Raw genomic sequence first — 22,389 nt, forward strand, 5'->3', positions numbered from 1 at the left:
CGCCGTTGTCCCCGACCGCCTCCACTGCAATTTCCACGGCCGCCACTGCGCTGTATGTTAGTCTGCGGTGCGTGGCTGGCAGCACGTGTGGGTGCGCCCCTCCCTTGGCCACGAAAGGAGCGAAAGGCACCCATTTGCTGGCGTGGGGCCGAGAGGCCCAAGGACTTGACCGCAGCCCTGGAGTCCTTAAAGCGCTCAAGTGCATGGTCTGCCTTGACGCCAAAAAGGAGATGGCCATCAAACGACATGTCAATCAGTGTGTTCTGGACATCGGCCGAAAAGTTGGCAGACCTCAACCAGGCGTGGCGACTAATCGCCACCGTCGCTGCCATCGCTCTACCTACGGAGTCGGTGGTATCCAGCCCACACCGGATAGAATATTTTGCTGCATCCCGGCCTTCCACAAGGGCTTGGCCGAGTTTGGCCCGTACCTCCAACGGACACTCTGGCAGCAATTCCGGGACTGTATCCCACAGAGAGTGGGTGTAGCGGCCCAAGAGGCATGCGGTGTTGGAAGACCGCAGTCCCAGACTAAGGGAGGAGAATACATTTTTGCCGTACTGCTCATACCTCTTGGATTCCCTGTCTGGTGGAGCTGACGGGAATGCGGTCTGGGAATTTGATGCCTGGATGACTAGGCTCTCCGGGGTGGGGTGGGTGGACAGGAAACATGGGTCGCCCAGGGCCGGGCGGTGGTGTGTTCCTATCTACGGGCCAACCCATAGCGGGCCTTGACCAAGTGCCCAAAAGAACGTCGGTCAAGGCCTCATTAAAGGGCAGCAGAGGCTCGGCCGAGCTTCACTATGGTTTAAGGACCTGAGTGAGGAGGTTAGTCCTCACGGCCGCGACGGGGAGCTCAAGGCCCAAGGCCTTGGCTGCCCTCATCAACACCACAATGTAGGTCGCCCTCTTCTCCGTAGCCACGGTAGGAGGTGAGACAAAGCCAGTGTCTGGTGATGTGTCCAGACCACTGGCATCCCCAAGTCCACCTGTCCAGTCCTCTTGAGACTGACACTCTCGGGTCAGAGCGTCCTCAGACCCCTCCCAATACTCCTCTTCACCCATCCCCTGATAGTCAGGGTTGTCAAACGATGAGGCCGGTTCATAGAAGCTAAACTCCTCAAGCGGCGTTGAAAGGGGTGCCCTGCGGCGCTGTTCCGACGCCGGAACCGGAGCGAGGGAGGCATCGGGGACGGCGCCGCCCAAGGACGGCGCCGGAGGTGACACCTGAGGGACCGGCGCCGGTGAGGTTGTTAGGTCAACCGGCGACGACCCGGATCCCGAAGCGAATCCAGCGGGGCCCTGCGGCGCCGGGGCCGAGGCCCCCGACCTGCTATGGGCCCCAGACGGGACCGCTGGGCCCGAAGGCGCCGCGGAACCTGTCGGGGAAGAGAGGCTCCTAATGGCCATGAGGAAGCGCTCGATCTCCCCCGGCGTCGCGTCTTGCCCAGAGGCCGGAGGGTGTGGAGCAGGCCGCGACGCCCGCGACTCCGACGGAGCCGCGTGGGCGGTGTCACCCGAACCCCCGGCCGCGTCGCACGAGCGTCGGGGTGAGTCAGAAGAGCGATGACGTCTCTTCGACTTCTTTTGCTTACCCGACGACGACTTCGACCCGGAGGAGTGATGCCGACTCTCGAAGCTGTGATGGCCCCTGACCCCTGCCGAAGTTCGAGACGCTTGCGGGACCGCTCCCGCCTAGCCTTCAAAGTCAGGGCCCGGCAGTCGAGGCACGCCTTGGTCGACGCCGAGACAGCGAGACACAGACGGTGAGGGTCCGTGACCGACATCAGACGGTCGCAATCGTCACACGGCTTGAAACCAGGCATCCCTAGGCACCGTCTGGAGTCGCAAGACTCAAGAAAAGATGATCAAAAGGGATCAAAAAAGACTAGTCAAAAAGTGACTAAAGTACTGCTTTTTCCAGATCTGCGCTGCTGGCGCGGAAAAAAGAAGAACTGACGTCAGCACGTGAAGGCGGCGTCTAAGTACTCCGACGACGTCATCACGGCACTCACGACGCCGACGACGGACGCGGAGCCGCAGACGACGCCTACCGACGCGCAATGGTACTGCTACGCAAAAATTTCTCCGGATCCAGTCTGACGCCTGGGGATATTCTAAGGTAAGGAATCTATCACTAATGTGTCTCTTTCAGATACTACCCCACCACATTTGGACTGACCAACGTTTGGCGCCACCAACACCCATATGACAGGAAGTATTCTGATTTCTCGGGGGTCCACAAAGTCTATTCTAGACTGGATTATATCTTTGTTCCCAATGGCGAACTAGACAAGATGGGCAGGACTGACTATTTAGCATGGGGACTGTCGGACAGTGTGGCTCACTGGTTAGAGGAGGCATACCCTGAAGCAGAGGTCAGACCCGGGACCAGGGTTCAATTCCCGACGCGGCAGGGTCTGAGCCCAAGTGTCCACGGACTCGATAATTCTCACTTCGGTGCCTACTCGAATCACGGGTTCACACTCTGCAACTTTGGGCAATAGCTTGCTTAATCTTCACTACGGCCCCCCCGCTGCGGGATGCCTGGCTTTCACCTTGGGGATGCCCAGTACGGGTTATCTCACAGGGAAAAGCCAGGACGGGTTCCCAATGCAAGCGCCGAGATGCCCTAGAGTAAGTTGAGCGCTATATAAGAACACACATACATACATACATACATACATGGGGACTGTCGGACCATTCTCCACTTTGGGTGAGCCTGGAAACCCGGGCTCAGGGCCCGAAAGCACAGTTCCAGCTAAACATGTGGGACCCACAAAACAGTGGTATCCTACGAGGTCTTTGAGCATACGCTGATATTTTCTTCACTGAAAATAAAGACACGGTTGCCTTTGAAGTGACACTATGGGAGGTGTATAAATATGTGCTGCGTAACAGTGCCCAAAACTGGGTAGCCGGGGAAATAAAAAGGGAGTAGAAAATCTAGAATGGTTAGAACAGATACTCAGTATGGAAAGAAGGGACATAGATAGGCCGCCGGATCCCTAAACGACCCCGCAACGGGACACCCTGAGATTAGAATATCGGGACCTAGGGCAAGACACTGCAAGAAAGCAAAGGCCAGCAACGCTACACCAGCCATATGAGGTCGGGGACATAGCCAGAAAACAACTTGCCTGGCTTAGAAAAAAGAGAGAGAAGCTAGGTGGGTACGAAGTAATGTAGACGACCTGGGAATTACATGCACCACGGATGAACAAATAGTGACCGTGTTCGCTGATTATTACGAAGCATTCTATGAGGCATGATCACTCAGTGGTCCCCCGCCATTGATGTATACCTATGGGACATTCAAGCTCCCATACTGGGTGAGGATGAGACAAAGGGACTAGAGAAGAGCCCAATGCTCACAGAAGTGAAGGAAGCTGTTGCCAAGTTACCCCAAGGTAAAACCCCAGGCCTGAACGGTATACCCACTGAACTATATAATCGGTGTACAGACTTACTGTACCCCCATTTGTTAGGCCTTTATCAAGATGCATACAAAGAAAGCATCCTCCTATTGGATCTCCAGACTGCCACAATAACGATTATACACAAGGAAGGCAAAGCCAAAGATAGGTGCAACTCATACTGCCCCATTTCCTTACTAAATAAGGAGGTTAAAATACTATAGACGATCTTGGCAATACGTCTTCTGAGAACCAGAACTTCTCTTATTTACTGTGGTGAGTCCGGTGTCATGTCTGGTCATACTACCCGGTGGAAACTCTGCATAACACATAACTGGTGGAAGGTGGTCAAAGACCGAGACGCTCCACACACCTTCCTGTCATTGGATGTGGAAAAAGCATTGAATGCCGTACAATGGCAATTTCTTGATTCAATACTAGCCAAATTTGTGTTTGGGCCGAACTTTCAGAAATGGGTGGCACTATTATATAACACTCCAATAGCAGCAGTATGGGTGAATGGTAGACACTCCCAGATTTTCCCCATAGGTAGTGGAACTCGACAGGGATGCCCCCTGTTCCCACTCCTGTGCTGGGTTTTAGAATTACTCCTAATGACAACGAGGAGGAGAAGATATCTCTTTATGCAGACAACATTCTCCTGTAGGTGACAGAACAATACCCACCCGGTTCTAAACAGACAAATATGGAAGGTACTCTGGCTAAAAGATTATTGGACTAAATCAAAAGTATACAGCCCTGGACATACTATGGACTGCTCCCCACACCACCTCCCACGCCCCTGGCTGGGGACATAAAGGTGGTCTCAGAGGGTTTCAAATACCTCAGTATCTTTATTACACCTCACAAAGAGGTATGCAGAAAACAAAATATTGGACAGGGATGCAGTTCAAAGACATCAAGGAAAGATGTAGAGACCTTCTCCTTACATTATTGGCTATGGTTAAAATTGTCAACTTGCCCCAGTTCCTTTACGTCCTCCAGAATATTTACCACCCACCCACTCCCCGGAATAGTATTTACCGAACTAGAGAGTGAATTACGATCGCTATTACGGCAAGGGAGGCACTCGAGGATCACAAAGAGGCGACTGTAACGCAACCTTTACAATGGGGGAATAGTGCTGCCAGACATCGAGGCTTATTACTGGGCCCCACATTTGGCTATCAATGACTGGATACACATAACCAATTACCATTCTACATATAGATTAGAAAGGGAGAGGCTGGAACTGCGCACTTTTCTTTACTATCTATACAGAAGTATGGGAATACACGGGTTGCTCCCCGTGTTGCAGGTCACAAGTTGGAACTATTGGAAAGAACGACTAGAACATTGGGATGGTCCTAAAGAGCCACTTGGGGAACAACCATTGTGGAAAGGGAAATGGCTTAAGGAACTGGGAAAGTTGTGGGGTTTCAGGACCTGGAATCTGCTGGGTATATCCAATGTGGGGCACATTATCGATAAGGGTGAACTTAAAACTTTCTCCACCTTTCGCACTGAATACAAGCTTCATCGGTCCTAATTTATTAAATCGGCCCAACTGCATCACGCATGGTTAGCAGAAGCACTAGTGGGTGCAGACCTACCAGAATATGCGCTGCTCGAAGGGAGATTGCTGCAAGAAAAGTTAATCGCGATAAACTTGGTAAACTCAGGGAAAAGTGGGACAGCGAGGTGGGTGCTGTGGAGGGCAGACTGGGAGGCGGCTCTAATGCACCCCAGAGAGATGGCGATCAAAGCCTGTTTGTGCCTTATCCAATAAAAGATTTTCCACAGGGTATATTATGATACAGCTAGACTACACTAGATGGGACCAGCTGAAACCCTCAAGTGTCTGTGATGCCGGACTGCCATGGGAGACTTTTTCCATACATTGTGGGGCTGCCCCGGTTATACAGAAGTACTGGAACACAATACTTGAGGAATTAAGTGCAGTGTTGGGGTTATCCATTCCCGCAGATCCAAAGTTCATTCTTTTGGGCATACCATGCGATATTGACACTACCAGACCCCATATACTTTTTAGTGCCCTGGGCCTAGTGGTGGCAGAGCGGGATGTGGCCAGGCACTGGAGCACACCGGAAGCGCTAACACTCTGGGAATGGAAAAAGGTGATGGATTTATATATGGCAGCTGAAAGAGTAACATATAAGTGCAAGGGGTGCCCACAAATATTCCATAAGGTATGGGGCAAGTCCTTTACCCATTATGGCCTGTTCCTACTTGACGATGCTCAACAAGTCCCAGATAACGCGGAACATAGCCAGTAGCATATCCCTGAAACACAATGGGGCAGGACCTGAAGGTGAAACATAGCACCAGTCTCATTATTAGTATGTTAAAGGGAAAAATACAATATTGTTTGATTATTTTCCTGACTCTGCGTGAAATCATTGAGGCTGTAGTAACTAAATTTCTTATATGTGCCTTATATGAGACTGTTGTTATGGTTCTGATGGGTGTTTGTTTCTCATGCAAAGCAAATAAAAATATTGATTAAAACAAAAACTTTTCCCTCTCTGGGACTCACTTATCGGTCAGTGATTCCTCAGAAATAAATTTGCTGAGCATAAAATATGAACAGATCTAAGTAGGCTTGTGACTGGGAAATGTATGTAAATGGTAGCATATGACATCAAAAATAACTGCTATGCTGATTTTCATTTCCCTCATTTATTTTCCAATCTATATCAACTTGTTTCACTTACAATTGAAAATATTTTACTATTCACTAACCTTCGTTTTCACTAGCGTAAAAGCCTCCTCAAAATGCTGAGCAATATCCTTACTCTTAAGTTTCATCAACAGCTGCAGTCTTGTTTGCCACATTTGCACTGATTGGCTAAAACGTTTGGTTGCAACTTCAGATATTTTTACCACCATATCAGATTGATTTAGGTCCAGTAACAGGTGAAGCTGAAAATGAAAATTAAAATTATTTATCAAAAGATGAATTTTGAACAATACTTGGATGCTAAAGTAAAATAATATTCTGTCTGGTGGGTGTTTACATCCCTTACCCACTCAATGTATAAACTTTCTTGTAACAGGCCGGATTCATCTGCTCTGTGAAATGCACTGAGTAGCCGGTCTTGTCTCTGTAAACAGGAACAAAAAAAAAGTATCATAGTTACTCCAAAAAATGCCAAAAGTCAAGTATGATTTATATTACAAAAGAAAGCAATTAATCAGGTGTGGTATCTACCTCACTTACCCGGTGGCATGAACAAGCTACTTACCTTCAGTAACACTCTTTCTGGTGTCTACTGCATCTATAGTCAGACTCCTCACTTTTACAATATTCCCCAGGTGCCATCCAAAGGTTTTTAAAGCAGTGCTGCAAGCCACTACGCTTGCCGTCCAGCTACAAGTTGCCCTCATTCCGCCCCAGAAGTCCCAGTGGGGCAAAATTTAAGCCCCACCCTTGTGCTCCATCAGTTTCTTGATTAACTTGTTCCGCGCACTCAGACGAGGAGCACTTAAAAACCAGTATGCAAATCTCCAATTTTGGGACCTTTTAAAGATGACAAATAAACTACTCCACAGAATGGGGAGGTAGGAGGACAGTGAGGAACCTGCAGTTATATACAGTATCCAGCAGAAAGATCCTTAATGAGGGAATTTGCTCTTCTGATGGATACTTAGAACTGCAACTCCCTCATAATTAGAATAGCCGTTAAATAAGTGCCTCTCAAAGGTGTCGGATGTAGGAAGGTACCTCCTGACTATGGTTGCCCCCAACTTTTTGCCCTGTGTTTTAGCTGGTTTTGGACATAGTCGACCTGGGACCCTGCCAATCAGGACCCCAGGCCTACTGCTCTCTCTTTAAAATGGATTCCATGTACCCTAGGTACATTTCCAATTGGTACTGGGCCGCCCTATCAGACCCTGTAACTCAGGGCATGGGTGTACCCAGGGCTGCCAGGGGCTGCAGCATGTATTATGCCACCCCTGGCTGGCCTCCTACATTTGACACAACTGGCTGCTTGACAGCTGGGGCAAAGTCGTGTAATCACCCTTTGCTGTAGATATAGTATACCTATATCTAACCCTAAAATGGACACACAGATTCCTATCAGTCACTCCTATGGCAGGCCTTGACAATCCTGAAGGCAGAGTGCTTGGAATCGTGTGAGATGGTGCTCTGGCATGAGCTGAGCCTGTCTGCAGCTTGCGGAACCAAGTCCTAATAGCTGTTCCATGATATCGCATACCATATACTCTTAAGTGCATTATAATCCTCGCGGTTAAATGCTATCTTTGGTATTGCTTTATCAAAACATGTCGAGTAAGGTGTCATACGAATTGGAATACTAACCCCTCGCCAATTCTGGCGACGGGGTTAGCATTCCACCCTTCTAGAGGGACACGACATGTATGTAACTGTGAACCCCGGTTAAAGTTAACTGAAGCCTCAGCTCCACAAAATGGATGCTGCCACCACAGACACGAGTCTGACCTCCTGCTGCTGGGAGTCCTTCCAGCGAGGGAGGCCTGGACAAAGGGTTTCCTGTCCGGGGCGGTGCTAGCACCGTCCCAGACATGGTTTTGTGTATCCTGGGTAGGCAGGGCTTTTCAGGAAGGTGACTGCTGAGTGGCACCCCGGTGCTCACTACGCATAGGCCAGTCAGAACCAGTTCCAGGGGCACACCAGCCCCTGGCCTGGGGAAGTCCGGCAGGGGAGAGGGGTGTAACCACCCCCCTCCTGGTCCCACCCATAGGCAGGACCTAGTCACCGGGTCAGCCCCTTTTTTTAGTATAAAGATAGGAGCGGGCCCCCTGTTCAAATTAGATCATCTTTGGAATCAAGATACGACTTTCTTCGAAAGGACTTCACGATTTCTTCATCAAGATTCTCCCTTGTGGCTAAGGAGTAGTCACCCTGCATCAAGCGGGCACCATCCTAAGAAACACTGCGGTCTGCTGCAAGTCCTTCAAGAATCCGACGACCCAGCTCGACGAGACCCGGCTTCCCTGGCACCTCTGACCTCTACTCACCTCTACAGCAAAGCTGAGAACCGTGAGTGCGACAAGACCTCGAGGGACCGACGATCGCCAAGACTGCACGACATCTTTACTGCAAGCCCACCGTGTCCTCCACTGGTGAGTGCTTTGGGGTCCGAGAAGCCCCGACCCTGCGCAGCTCCAGCACCCAAGGTCAGCCTCCCTGCATCTCCACGATCTGCGTGGGGCCCTTCTGCTGTTTGCTGTGCACCGCGTTGTTTGGCTACTAGCCGGCTGGCTTGTGGCCTTCTGAACGACGCCCGACGACATCACTGCTGCTGGTCTGGTTGCTCCAGACTGGCCCTTGCTTCCTTCTTGAAGAGAGGCACCCTGGACCCTCCTGGTCCACTCCAGACGCCATTTTGAGTCCACCGCGTGGGCTTGAATTTGCCAAGGCTTTGTTGCCCAATCCTGGGTCCAGCGACGCCGACAGCTTCTATCTTCGTGGGACAGCTCGATCCTCCATCCTGGTCGCCGACAACGCCTCCTGGTCCGTGAGATCTTCGAGCACAGCGTCACCCACTCACCTTGTCGAGGTGGCTACCATCCGGTGCCCTCCTGGTGCCCACTGACTACTGGCTAGTAGTCTCGAACTTGGTCCCCTCTGCTTTCAGGTGTCATCTTCCATCGATCCAGGCTTGGATCCACCGAACTTTCTTCACTGGTCGCCTGCCAGCAACTTCTTTCTTCCAGGCTCCTGGTCCGGCAACGAGGATTCCCGACGTCTTTTGAGTCCTATGCAGCTGCAGCCCCTGGGCTAGGTAACTTCGGCATTTCGGTGCCCCAGCATAGCCTCACTATCCAAGGGTCAGAATCTACTTTCGTTTTCCTCCTACCAGGTCGGGTTCGCCCGAGAACACTAACTTTGCAATTCCTAGCTACCATAGACTTTTGTCCGCATCTCGCGTGAGAGTGCACACACTGCACCCGAGTCCCCTAGGCCTCCTAGAAGTAATCTAACGATTCCCTAGTCAAGTCCTAGCGATTCCAAAAGCTATTAGTACTGTACTTACCTGCTAGTAATTTCGCATTCCACTTTCAGAGTATATGGTTTTCCGTGCCCCTCGGGCTTTTGTATATACTGTGCTAACTTAAGTATTTTTGTAAGAGTTTTGGTTTGTGCTTAGTACCCTGTCCTCATAAAGAGTACAGGGCTGTTGTGATCTTTAATAAATAACTGTTTATTTTCATAACACTTGTGTGGTGTCCTTTCACTGGGTATTCAAGGGGTATATGTGTGGTAAACAGCTGGCTTAACACGCCCTCTCGAGTCTTTAGCCTTAGACTGCTCTTATCCACGCTACTAGGATAGCTGGTCTATAAGGTTGACTTACAACCAATCATCAATAAGGGTTGCTGGACTGATACATAGTGTTCACTAGAATAGTGAGCACTGCATATCAGGCCACCTTCTCACATCGGGTCTCTGATGTGAGCTCAGAAAGCCCCTTATGCACCATCTGGTGACATGCTTAATCATAGGGCTCCTCCTCACGCTGACAATGGGGGTTGCCGGCATAGGCTTCAACATGGCATAACAGGGGAGCCCTTACGGATGTTTAGGTTGAGGGTCTATGATAAACCATATCATATCAAAGGCCCTCATCCTGAGCATCCATAAAAACTCCCCTGTTACAAGGGATTGAAGCCAACACTGGCAACCACTTTTGTTTGCACGAAAAGGAGCCCTATGACATAGCATGCCACCAATTAGTGGGTGAGAGCTTTTGTCCTTTACAGAAGGGATTGCACGTCATAGTTTCTTGGACAACGCCATTGCTTCTGTAGTTAACTTAACAGTAGGGTACCCATGATGTAGTTTCTGCACCGCTTCGCATTTATTCCCTCCGAAGATACCCACTGTGATATTGCACCTTTTAGGCTCAAAATAAGAGGCTTAGTGAACAATATTACATATTTGATATATGGTCCTTTTATTTATGGATAGACAGTCAGTGCAGTAGGCAAAGTCCACCAACCGAAGTTCTTTCTCCCTCTTCATTGCAGGTCGGGACTCTGGAACTTTCCCGCCGTTCCCTCAGGACAGAAGTAAATCAAAAGCAGGTAAGTTCTCTATTTATTTAAAGTTGATAATCATCACCTTCACGGTGCTCTAGTGTGTGGTAGTCCTTTTACTGTTGGACTCAGTAATAATAGTGTGGTCAAAGGGTGGAAAGAAAGCCTCTAAGAGATCTAAGGGAAAGTGATATTTGAAGGCTCCAACCGGGTTTTCCTATCTGAAATTAAAGCTGGAGAGTATCTAACAGACATTGTGGAGAGAAAAAAATAAATAAAACACATAGCGAAGAACTCAGATATGGACGACTGGAACTAATGTGAAGGGGGACTCAATGGGAATCTTTCAATAAGGATTTCTTCTCTTTTTGTCCTCTTTAGAGTTTTTTTTAAGGGTGGTCAGATTAGCCTAACTTCACTGACTAGCGGGCAAAATTTTGAGTAGGCTGGCGACCGGGGCTCACAATTGCAAACCATCATTCAGGGTTTTCCCGACTGCTTTTTTTGGGGGGGTGAGCGGGGGGGGAGGAAAGGGGGGTCCGTAATGATTCCACTGAGACTAAAAACTAAAAATGTTGGCTTTTCATCAAAATCTAGGATTGATAATCTAGGAAAGATAATACCTATGGCTATCGGCAGGAGGGCGAGACGTGGGGGAGGGTGTGAGGATGGTTGGGGTTAAGGCGGGTGTCAGGGTCTAAATACTTATTGTTGTATGAACCACACAGGAGCAGAATGACGCTAGATCCCAAAAACCTTCTCAGGTCTTTTAGTATTCCATTGCAGGTAAGTTCTAAGGGGGAAAAAGGGGTTGGGACAGAGAAGAGACTGCTCCAATATTCTGCATATTCAGCTACGTCTTCTTCTTCTTATAGGACTAAAACATTAACATGTAAAAACCTTTATTTACTGTGCCTTTTAACTTACTGTTTTTTCTATGGTGTATGAATAACTTATCTTACCAGAATGTTTACTGAAGCTTACTTCTCTTATACTTGTTGTTTGCTAGGTTGTATGAGAGGTCTTCACTCAAATCTCTTTTCTTTTCGTGCTCAGGTACAATCTTCACTTGATCCTGCTATTCCTTAATGTAAGAAAGATAAGATAAGTATTTATTTCTGTATTCCTAATTTACGTATTATTTGGGTTTCTCCTTCTTTCTATTAACTCACTGTTAAGAGACTGGAGTGGACTTTGAACTGGGTTTCGGGAGAAGGGGGACTGGTTTTCTGTCTTTAATTAGTTTTTAAACAATGCTTCAGAACATAGGTTAAATGTTAAAAGGAAGCGTTCATTTTATTCAGGCCTTCAGTTTTAATGTTTGCTGAAAGCACAATTTATTCTGCCCCGGGTTTTAATGTTTGCTGAAGAGTTAATTTATTCTGGCCATAGAACATTACTGGAGTACTTTGACTGGGCCTTCACTTATTTATCTTCAAGCTTAACACATGGCAAGAGAAATAAATATGGCGGGCTTTTGACCTTGACTTCACCTTTTAATTAATTCTCTGAGGAGTGAACAAGTTTCAGTCAAAGAAGACACTGTGTGTTGAAAGGTCACACCCGGGTCTGACAGATTCTGGAACAGCTGAAAAAGAAAGTGGATTCAAAAAGATTTTTATTTAATCTTCTCAGCTAAGGAAAGCAATTACTAAAAGGTAGTTCCAGTTTTCAAACAAAGGAAAATATATTCTGACTTTGTTCCCTTTTTAAATATAAATTTACCTTTGACTCCATAACCTTTTCTCACAGAATGTTTTATATTAGCTACAAAGCTAACCCTGATTTTATTGCAACTACCCTAACTGACTTCCATGATGCTGGGAAAAACCAGTGCTCTTCCAATTATTTCTTCAGTGAAGTGCACAGTGGAATGTTGAAGCACACTTCATCAGGTGTTCTGAAGCCTAAAAGACTAGACTGCTAACGGTGGTGTGCTGTTGCAGTATGTACATGTTGGCAGCCATCTTGGAGTTCCATCGGTGCCAACAAGCACTCTAGCTTGAGGGATGAACTGACTTTTGATAATTTAGTGAGAGGGAGATGGTAGCCAGCGTTGTGTTAAAAGGAGGAAACCTCCTGTGAGTCCTGACAGCAGCGGAGGCACGGGGTGGGGGGAGAGAGAGGGGGAGGGATACTCATGTGTGGCTTAATCAAAGGGAGAAACAGTAAAAAAAAAAAAAAAAAGGAAAACTCTTCGCTCTCTACATGAGGTAGATTAAAAAAAAACAAGCAGTGAAGATGTACTGCGGTTCTCTAAGTCAGAGTTGGGGAATATTTTAGCAGAGAGAATGGATGCTAAGTGGGCAGAATCACGAGAAGAACTTTATGAATGGAGCGAAACTATTGCCCATCAACTGTCCATCTCCACTAGACAGCAGGTAACAGCGAATACAATCTCCTCAATCCAAACGGATACTGAAGGGATAACCACTGACCCTAAAAAAATAGAGGAGGCTTTTAGGAAATTCTACGAGAAACTATATCTCGAAGAGATCGTAGGGCCTACTGAGTGCAGAGAAATTGAGATTAATAATTATTTAGCGATAACACCGATAGCTGAACTTAATAATGACAAACGTGATCTAATGGAAATTCCTCCAGTCTGGGAGGAGATCACTATCGCATTAGCTAGCCTCCAAGATGACAAAGCCTCTGGCATGGACAGCATTCAAGATGAATTTTATAAAGTTTTATGGCAACAAATAAACAATCTTTTTACTGACGTAGTAGGTTCTATTTTTGACGGGGCTTCACCACCGAGCTCTTGGTCAATCACTAAAATTGTAATATTCCCCCAAAAGGATGAATCACCTCTGGAAATGTCATCATACAGACCCATAACTTTAATTAATACGGACTCTAAAATATTTTCCAAAGTTATTGCCTCCAGACTATCCTTAAATATCCAGCCTCTAATTTCTAGCTGGCAACATGGGTTCATCCCAATGAAGGGCACTGCCGAGCATGTCCGTCGGACTATTACTTTATTCGGCGCTGCAGGGGTGACCCAATCTCACTAATTCTTTTGAACGCTGAAAAAGCGTTTGACAGGTCTCATGGCAATTTTTATGGGCTATCATGAGGCGGATCAGCTTTGGCCCCAAGATAGTTCAGGCACTAAAGGCATTATACCAAAGCCCCACAGCTAGAATATTAATTAATGGACACCTGTCAGAGCAAATAAAGGAGATCACGAGGGATGAGGCAGAGTGCCCCTGCTCCCAGTTACTTTTCACCCTTTATATTGACCCTTTGATTAAAAGAATTGAATTAAACCCTACAATTACAGCAGTGAGTAGTTTTGGTGTTGATACGAAGATCATGGCTTATGCCGAAGATCTAGCCATAATAACACCTGAACCTAAATCGGCTATTAGGGCTTTGGAACAAGAACCCGTAGAATTTGGAACAATTTCTGCATACGCCCTCAACAAAATAAAAATGCAGATTGGTATAAACGAGAAGATAAACTGGGTGGACGATAGAATCACCAAGAAAGCTAAATACTTAGGGGTCAATATAGTCCCTGATCTAGACCTAATAGTTAAAGAAAATCTGACCCCGCTGTCAGCCGACATGAAGAAATCACTCCGACAAATTAATAACCTACATCTCACAATAGTAGGGAGATATAAGGTCTTAAAAATTACTTATTTCCCCAAGCTACTTTACTTTTCCCGGACAATTCCATTAGATTTCAATGATCCTATACTCCGAATTTTTTAACACATTTTTTCCCAGTTTATCTGGGCTTATTCACAGCCGAGGAGGTATTTTAAACGACTTTCTTTACCTAGAGACAGAACTATATTATTGGGCTGCCGCCCTGCAATATAGCCTCGAGCTACTGTATGCCTTTCCCTTACTTTCTACTTTTAGGGGAAAACATTAGGGACTGCCTTTGGCCCCAGCAGGAATGTAGTTACTACAAGAGGGTCAGATTTAAAACATTGTTCAGTGCTTATCGAGTTTTCTCTAACATCCGTAAATCATTTGGACTGGCTAAATTGAACTATTATACCCCTATCAGAAACACCGATAATCTACCTCCAATCTTTAAAAAAGCATATCTACAACATTGGTATCAGGCTGGTAAACTAAGACTAGGGCATCTGATCAACCCTGATGGTATTTGTTCATTTGAAGTCCCGCTATAAATTGAACAGTAACCAGATATTTCAGTACCAAGCTATTGTAACATATCTAATAATAAAACAGGGGGATTAGCAGGGTTCGCAAGGATAGACCTCCTAAATAAATTGCTTGGGTCTAATTTACCAAGGATAGGAAGTATATACTACATACTATATGAACGACGACCTGATGATTTAAGCAAAATAGACGTGAAATGGCAGCAGAAACTAAACGTTCCACCTAATGCTTTCTATGAAGCCTTGGGCCTTCCACAAACATACCTGTTATCACCTAAATTGCAGGCACAATTCTAGAAAACAGGTTACTTTTTTATATATATAACTCCTAGTAGGATTGCTAAATGGGCTACGGGCAGTGGAACAACTTAACCGAGGTGCGCAGAATACTGTGCGGACTCCGTGCATATGTTTGCTACATGCCCAAAATTAGAATTATTGAAACAAATACAACGGTTTTTAAACAGAGTTCTTCTATCAGATATTCCACTTACACCAACTACTATTATGTTAGGATTAAATGACACGATTAATCTCAAGAAAAGGGGTGCACTACTGTTTGTTGAAATGACCATCCTTCGGATTTTTATTGCCACATATTGGAAAGATCTGAACCCATCTTCTTTTGGTCAATGGCAAGCTAGACTGTTGGCTACTTATAAGGTAGAGAAGGCCATCTATGCTAAAAAAGGTAAATGGGCAAACAAAAAAGGGATTAATGATCTGGGACCCTCTGGATAGATGGCTCAACATCTTGAATATACAAAAACTACATTGAATGCACTGTGTTATTATTATATTATCGTAAATATATATATATATGTAGTTTCCCCAAGCTCGTCCTCCCACGAACATGCACAGGAAGTAGACAAGGACCAGAGGTATTTGGATGCAGGATTCTTTATTCTGCTGTCGCCATAACGTTTCGCCTCACCTGAGCCTGATCACATGACAGCGTGTTAAGGTGAAGATTGAGTTTTTAAAGTGCAAGTGCTGTAAATTGATTGGGTCACAGTTTAGTTAACAGTGAAGACAGACCTGAGTTCACATCATTATGCCGTGACAATTCATGGCTTCTCATAGTGCATATAAATAATACATTGTATTTGGTCAACAATATATGATACTTTTTATAAAAAATAACTTGCCATAAGCATCGACGTTAAAATATATATATATATATATATATATATATATATATATATATATATATATATATATATATATATATATATATATATATATATATATATATATATATGATTCTTGGGTGTTTTTCTTGTTTTTGCAAGATGATGATTTAATGTGTCCACACTTGAAGAACAGTTCACAGTTAGCCGACACGTGTTTCGTCGTGCTTCGGTGAGTCAACACGACTCTTCAGGGCTGGTAATACAAAATGACGTATGTATAGATATTCATTTTTACGTCTTACATCTTTAACAAAATGCATTGGTGACAAGGGTGCAACACACATGCAGTTATGACGTGCGGTATCTTTCACACGTTGTGAGTGTGGTTTGTGGTGACGCTATTCTGTTTAGGCGCAATCCACTAAAAGGTGATTGTAGGTATCCTCGGGTGGAAGTGTGCTAGGTGGGACACGAGGTCGTGATTATAGTTAAGTGTTTATCATGTGTGACAAGCACACGGCGATCCTACATAAAAAGGTCTTAACGTGAAGAACATGCCATGCGAATGTGACGAGTATGGAGTGCATCTAGTTTGTGAAAATTGTGGTAATGAATCCCCTATTGGGCCTGTGAAGTAAGTGGAAGGCCTATAGTACCGGCGGTGCCTGGAATGAAGTGAGAAGAATTTCTCTCTGAAGAGGTTAGAGTTATTACCTTGTGGCTCAACTCAGATTAAATGGGTTGAGATCAGTCTTGTTCTCGTTGTAGAGTTCTGTTTATGTGAAATAGAGAGAAGGTAGAGGGAAAGAGAAAAGGGCATAAGGAAGGCATAAAAACAGGGAAATGTCAAGGGACATCTGTGTTGTGCGAGAGGAAATAAAAAGGAGAATGTTCTTACCAAAGCGCGGTCACATTCTTTAATAAACTGAGTTACTGTAATGGTTCGTCAAGCTTAGTTAGGAGCAAGAAGGTATTCCTGCTTCTATATATCGCCCAATAGGGTAAGTGATGATTTCAAATTTCAAGCTATACGTAAAGAGAGAAACACACAATATATGTGTCGTCAGGGTTAAGATCGAGTTTATGGTGTGACTCTTTTTCACGTTATAATTGAGTTTACGAATTTGTTTAGGCAAAACGAAGCATGTAAGTACCTTAATACGGGTGCGTATTGAGCGGTACCGGGAGGGGATCCACCTGCTAAGGCGCTGTAGAAACGGGTGCGTTTCACTTTCGCGACGTTCTGTGTCGAGAAACATAAATAAATGAGCACAAAATTAGATGAGCACAAAATTAAAAACCAGAAGAGACAAAGTCACTGCCGGTATAGGTCGATACTTAGTAGGGGTTAGCGTGATCGTGTGAAATGATCAGACCGTGTAAAACGGATAGAGTCATTGTGGAAATGGGTTCAGAAACTCACCAGGAGTGCGGTATCCCTCCTCTGTTGATTCCCGGTCGCCGTGATTCGAAAGACGGACACGTGACCGGAAGGGAGGTGCCTCTTTATTCGGGGTTTGTACATCGGAAAAAACCGACTGTGTTCCTGTATTTCAAGGCCGCCATGTTTGAGAGGACAGCTACTATGGAGATGTGCTTAGCAGTCGAATATTACATTGTTTGCGAACGAGTAGCAGTATGTTGGCGAACCATACTTTGTGTAAAAATGATAATAACGAGTATAAGAGCAGTATATGAGTCATATGACTGCTTGGATATTGGCGAATAGAAAAACTGAAAACTTAACGTCATTTTGTATTACCAGCCCTGAAGAGTCGTGTTGACTCACCGAAGCACGACGAAACACGTGTCGGCTAACTGTGAACTGTACTTCAAGTGTGGACACATTAAATCATCATCTTGCAAAAACATGAAAAACACCCAAGAATCTGCTTCTGTTTGTTTAATTGTTTATGTCACATTTTACTATGTTTATTTTTACCTGAATGTAGTTGCGAGAGCTCAGCTGTATACATGTTGTTAAGTCATTGACTTTTTTTTGGACGGTTAAGGGCTTTTTTCCGTCTGCTCTTCACGCACTACTTATTTACCCACTTACACCATACTCTGTAACGTAGAAATTGAGGCAGAGCGCCCCTAGTATCTGAAATCCTTAAAAAAAACCCTGTACAGCTGGCTTCTGCTGTAAAGCAGAAGTTGTATTTTGTGTCCCCAAATGTGTTACATACCCAGACTTGCTCGTAGTGCATCGGTCTGTTCCTGTGTCCTAGTTTTGTCTCTATTTGCTTAGTAAAACCTTTCCTCTTCTTTAGTAAAAAAATTGACATGGTTTTGAAAGCGTTATCAAAAGAGATATGTATTTTTTTTGGCATGAGAAGTCTTGTGTTTTGGAAGTACTGTGACCCTTGAGTGACCCTCGGCTTGAAAGAGTCCCTGTGTTAACGAGACCTGCATTAAAGTCACACATGCACAGCAATTTTCCACCTTAGGTGAATTCTGTTCACAAGACATTCAGAGTGAATTTTATTTATCCTTATATAATTTGTAAGTGTTGTCTTTTATGTCGACATATTGTTGCAAATTCTTTTTTTCTATAGTCCATTCGCAGTCCGTGTGTGAAAAAAAGAATGTTATGAAGAGAATGCATACACTTTGGAATCAGCACCCATCAACAGAGTTGTTCTTGTGAAATACAAGTAATGTCCTTTACGATAATAGGAAACATCCGTGTCAAATGAACAGGACCGAGCTGGATAGACGTATATTTTAAATCCTTTATTTTTTTGTAGACAAATGTTCCAAATCACAATGAATTTTTCTTTTTCTCTTTTCTAGCCAACGCGTTTCGTCTCTTTTGATGAGACTTCTTCAGGGCTAAAAAACATGAATTTTTTTTTAAAAAAACATTCATTTATATTTACATAGTATTTACATGAAAAAATGACAAACATCTATATACAAAAAGATTTTTTACATTAAAAAACAGAGATATTATCCAAGTTAGCATCAATTACATGGTGGGCATTTCTTTTCTTCTACATGTTTTTTTGGTTGAAGATAAAGAGAAACTACATATGTACAACTTAGGGACATGGAAACTCTTCTGCACAAAGTTACCATGTCATTTCATATATTTCACCTAATAAAATTGGTTCACTTTTACCTGAATTACAGAATCTTGTGACCATCATCTAAGCTGACCTATCGAACACACCGATAAGTTCATACATACATTTTATCCTTTGAATCATTTCAGAAAATAACTGTGAAACCTCAGAGAAAGAGTACATCTGATTATGAAAACTCATCACATTCAATTTGAAAGGAGTCACTTTGTAAGAATCATCCCTCAAAACACCTGTTTTTGCACTAAGCGGTATGGGCTGGAGAATTCTTGGTATTCACAAAGAACTTGTAGAATCTAGAAAGTGCATATTAGTATTTAGAATGATCCGTTCTTGAGAAGTATTGCAATAAAGTGAATAACATTGAGCAGTCCATCACCTGCCCATATGACCGGAAAATAGTCTTCATTAAAACTGAAATTTGTATCACCCATTTAATAAGTTTCAGTTATTCCAATCCTATCTGATATCTGTTGAGATGTTGAAGGATTGCTCTTTTCTGTTCAAAGCGGTTTATTCCGTTTTTCATATACACCTATTTTCGATACAATTTTGGTATACTCTTATGATTTCCCCTAAACCTTCTGGGTCCCCGTTTTTATCCTTTTCGGGACGGATTACAGTATGCATTAGGTATTATACCTTGCATTTTATACGCTCCAAGATGGCCGACACACAAGCTTACTGGAGACCTTTGGTTTGATAGTGCCTCTCATGCATAATGAAGGCTTCTTAAACCAGCTTACTCCGTGTCTCAGATATATCCATTTTCGTTTTATTATTATTTTTTTTACCGTTCCTGCTTAATTTTACAATCCTTTCAGACTATTTATTACACTTAAATCTTCTCTTGAAAGTGTAGGACCATGGCGATTTCCCTTTTAGAATCGTCTATTCTGGTTCTTAATTATTCACCAAGCTAAGTGCATCTTTTTCACACATATTTTCTCCCCCGTGAACTTGGTTTGCTTATAAAACTTAAGGGAAATAACGATTCAAACTCAATACATAGTCATTATAAGATGGCCGCCATCTTATAATGACTATGTATTGAAGTTCTTTGTGAATACCAAGAATTCTCCAGCCCATACCGCTTAGTGCAAAAACAGGTGTTTTGAGGTATGATTCTTACAAAGTGACTCCTTTCAAATTGAATGTGATGAGTTTTCATAATCAGATGTACTCTTTCTCTGAGGTTTCACAGTTATTTTCTGAAATGATTCAAAGGATAAAATGTATGTATGAACTTATCGGTGTGTTCGATAGGTCAGCTTAGATGATGGTCACAAGATTCTGTAATTCAGGTAAAAGTGAACCAATTTTATTAGGTGAAATATATGAAATGACATGGTAACTTTGTGCAGAAGAGTTTCCATGTCCCTAAGTTGTACATATGTAGTTTCTCTTTATCTTCAACCAAAAAAACATGTAGAAGAAAAGAAATGCCCACCATGTAATTGATGCTAACTTGGATAATATCTCTGTTTTTTAATGTAAAAAATCTTTTTGTATATAGATGTTTGTCATTTTTTCATGTAAATACTATGTAAATATAAATGTTTTTAAAAAAAAAAAAAAAAAAAAAAAAATTCATATGTTTTTTAGCCCTGAAGAAGTCATCAAAAGAGACAAAACGCGTTGGCTAGAAAAGAGAAAAAGAAAAATTCATTGTGATTTGGAACATTTGTCTACAAAAAAATAAAGGATTTAAAATATACGTCTATCCAGCTCGGTCCTGTTCATTTGACACGGATGTTTCCTATTATCGTAAAGGACATTACTTGTATTTCACAAGAACAACTCTGTTGATGGGTGCTGATTCCAAAGTGTATGCTGTTTTGTTTAGGACTTTTGTCCTTGAGAGGAACTTATAGGGTTGTGTTCCTAGGTCTCTCAAGCACCATCATATTATTCTAAGTCACGGACTACGACAGGTGCAGGTACCAACCCTTCCTTTGTTAGTTTATGAAGAGAATGCATTAACTTGTTGAGAAGGAGAAGGCAGGGTCAAAAGTCAGGAAGCTGCTTTCAAAGTATAATAAGGTAATACAGGAAAACGGTGCATCGGGGTTGTCCTGTCTTTCTCTCTCCGTTTTCCACCTCACTCATGGTGCTTTTGCCCTACGGTGGCTCCTCTAGCGACCTTAAGGTCGCTAGAGAAAGCAAAGACATTTAAGTGCCGATTTCGCGGGTACTTTTGTAAAAAAAATCACACATTTTTACAAAAGAGCCGATTTCGCGGCACTTTTGTAAAAATTGCGGCATTTTAACAAAAAAGCCAATTTCACTGCAAAATCGCGAAATGCTGGAGGGTCTGTCTAATGGCTACAGCACTTATTGTGCCACCCCTTAGAGACCCTGTACCATTACGCTCACACACTGCCTTGGCAGGCTGCGTGTCTTGGTGCAGAACAAAGTGAATAGTCGACATGGCACACATCCCGGTGTGCCACGCCTACAACCCACTGCCCTGGCATAGATCAGTCATCCCTCTAGCTGGGTGCCCTATACCAGTGGTGAGGGTACAAGTGCAAGAGTCCTGTACCCCTACTGGTTTTTTGTTTTTTTTACAGAGATTTATATAGAGTTAACTTGACCCGAATCGGGTATCAGTGCTCTTTACATAGCACCAGTTGCATTACACAAGGACACATTCATTTTTTGTTACGCATTAGAGAGATTAAGTGATTTGCCCAGAATCACAGGATGCTCAGCGTCATTGCTGAGACTCGAACCCAGTTCCCCAGAGTCGAGGTCGACCGCCATAGCCGGTAGGCCAAGTCCATTCTTGGACATTGTAAGTGCAATGCTGCCATTAGGATTATATGGTGCTGGGAGGGTGTCATTACGAACTCGACAGCACCATATTGGCTACACTGAAAACTGAGAAGTTTTGTATCAAACTTCTCAGCACATTAAACCTACACTGATGCCAGTGTGGGATTCAATGAACAATGCACACAGAGGGCATCTTAAAGATACTCCCTAAAAAACAACCTACCACTTGTGTCCAGGCTGAGTGGCTGCTCTTAGCTGCCACCAACAGACAGGTTTCTGGACCCCTGGGTCGAGAGCCTGCTGTTCGGGGGGGGGGGACTGAAACAATGCACATCCTGGGACGAGGTGCCAAGCCTCCTCCCTCAGGAAGGGCAGGGTCAACGAAGGGGAAGCTTCAAAGGCTTGCTGCCTTTGTGAGCTCCCCCAGGCATTTGCTGCTTCCAGCAACTTGTCCCCACTGGGTCTGGCCCCCACTTTGGGAGGGAGAACCAGCGGGGAAAAACAAGTGATGAAGAGAGGTGTGCTCGCCTCTGCTAACTCCACCTCCCAGGTGGGGAGGCAAGGTGAAGCACAACTCTCAGTCCCCGCCATTCCTCAGATGGGGGGATCCAGCAAACCTGGGTGAGGCATATGCCACCCTCCCAACCTTTTACTTACCAGTAACACCCCTAAATCTGGTATTTAAGGGCACCCCTGAACCTTGCTTCCTCAGACAAGAAACCAGAAGAAGAAGGACCGAACAGCCATGCCGAAGCCAACAAGAGGAGGACTCCCA

General features: G+C 44.4%; 1 protein-coding gene across 1 annotated transcript in view; it reads right to left on the reverse strand.

Moving 5' to 3' along the window:
• The window catches only part of UTP6 (UTP6 small subunit processome component), a 391,901-nt gene that overhangs the window by 119,109 nt on the left and 250,403 nt on the right, over positions 1-22,389 (reverse strand). The window contains exons 13-14 of the mRNA XM_086930881.1: positions 6,464-6,541; positions 6,180-6,359 (exon numbers count right to left, since the gene is read on the reverse strand). Coding sequence (XP_086787007.1) covers positions 6,180-6,359; positions 6,464-6,541 — 258 coding nt within the window. The remainder of the gene's footprint in view (positions 1-6,179; positions 6,360-6,463; positions 6,542-22,389) is intronic.

The sequence above is a fragment of the Lissotriton vulgaris genome, chromosome 7 (genome assembly GCF_964263255.1).
Source record: "Lissotriton vulgaris chromosome 7, aLisVul1.2, whole genome shotgun sequence".
In the NCBI taxonomy this organism is placed as follows: Eukaryota; Metazoa; Chordata; class Amphibia; order Caudata; family Salamandridae; genus Lissotriton; species Lissotriton vulgaris.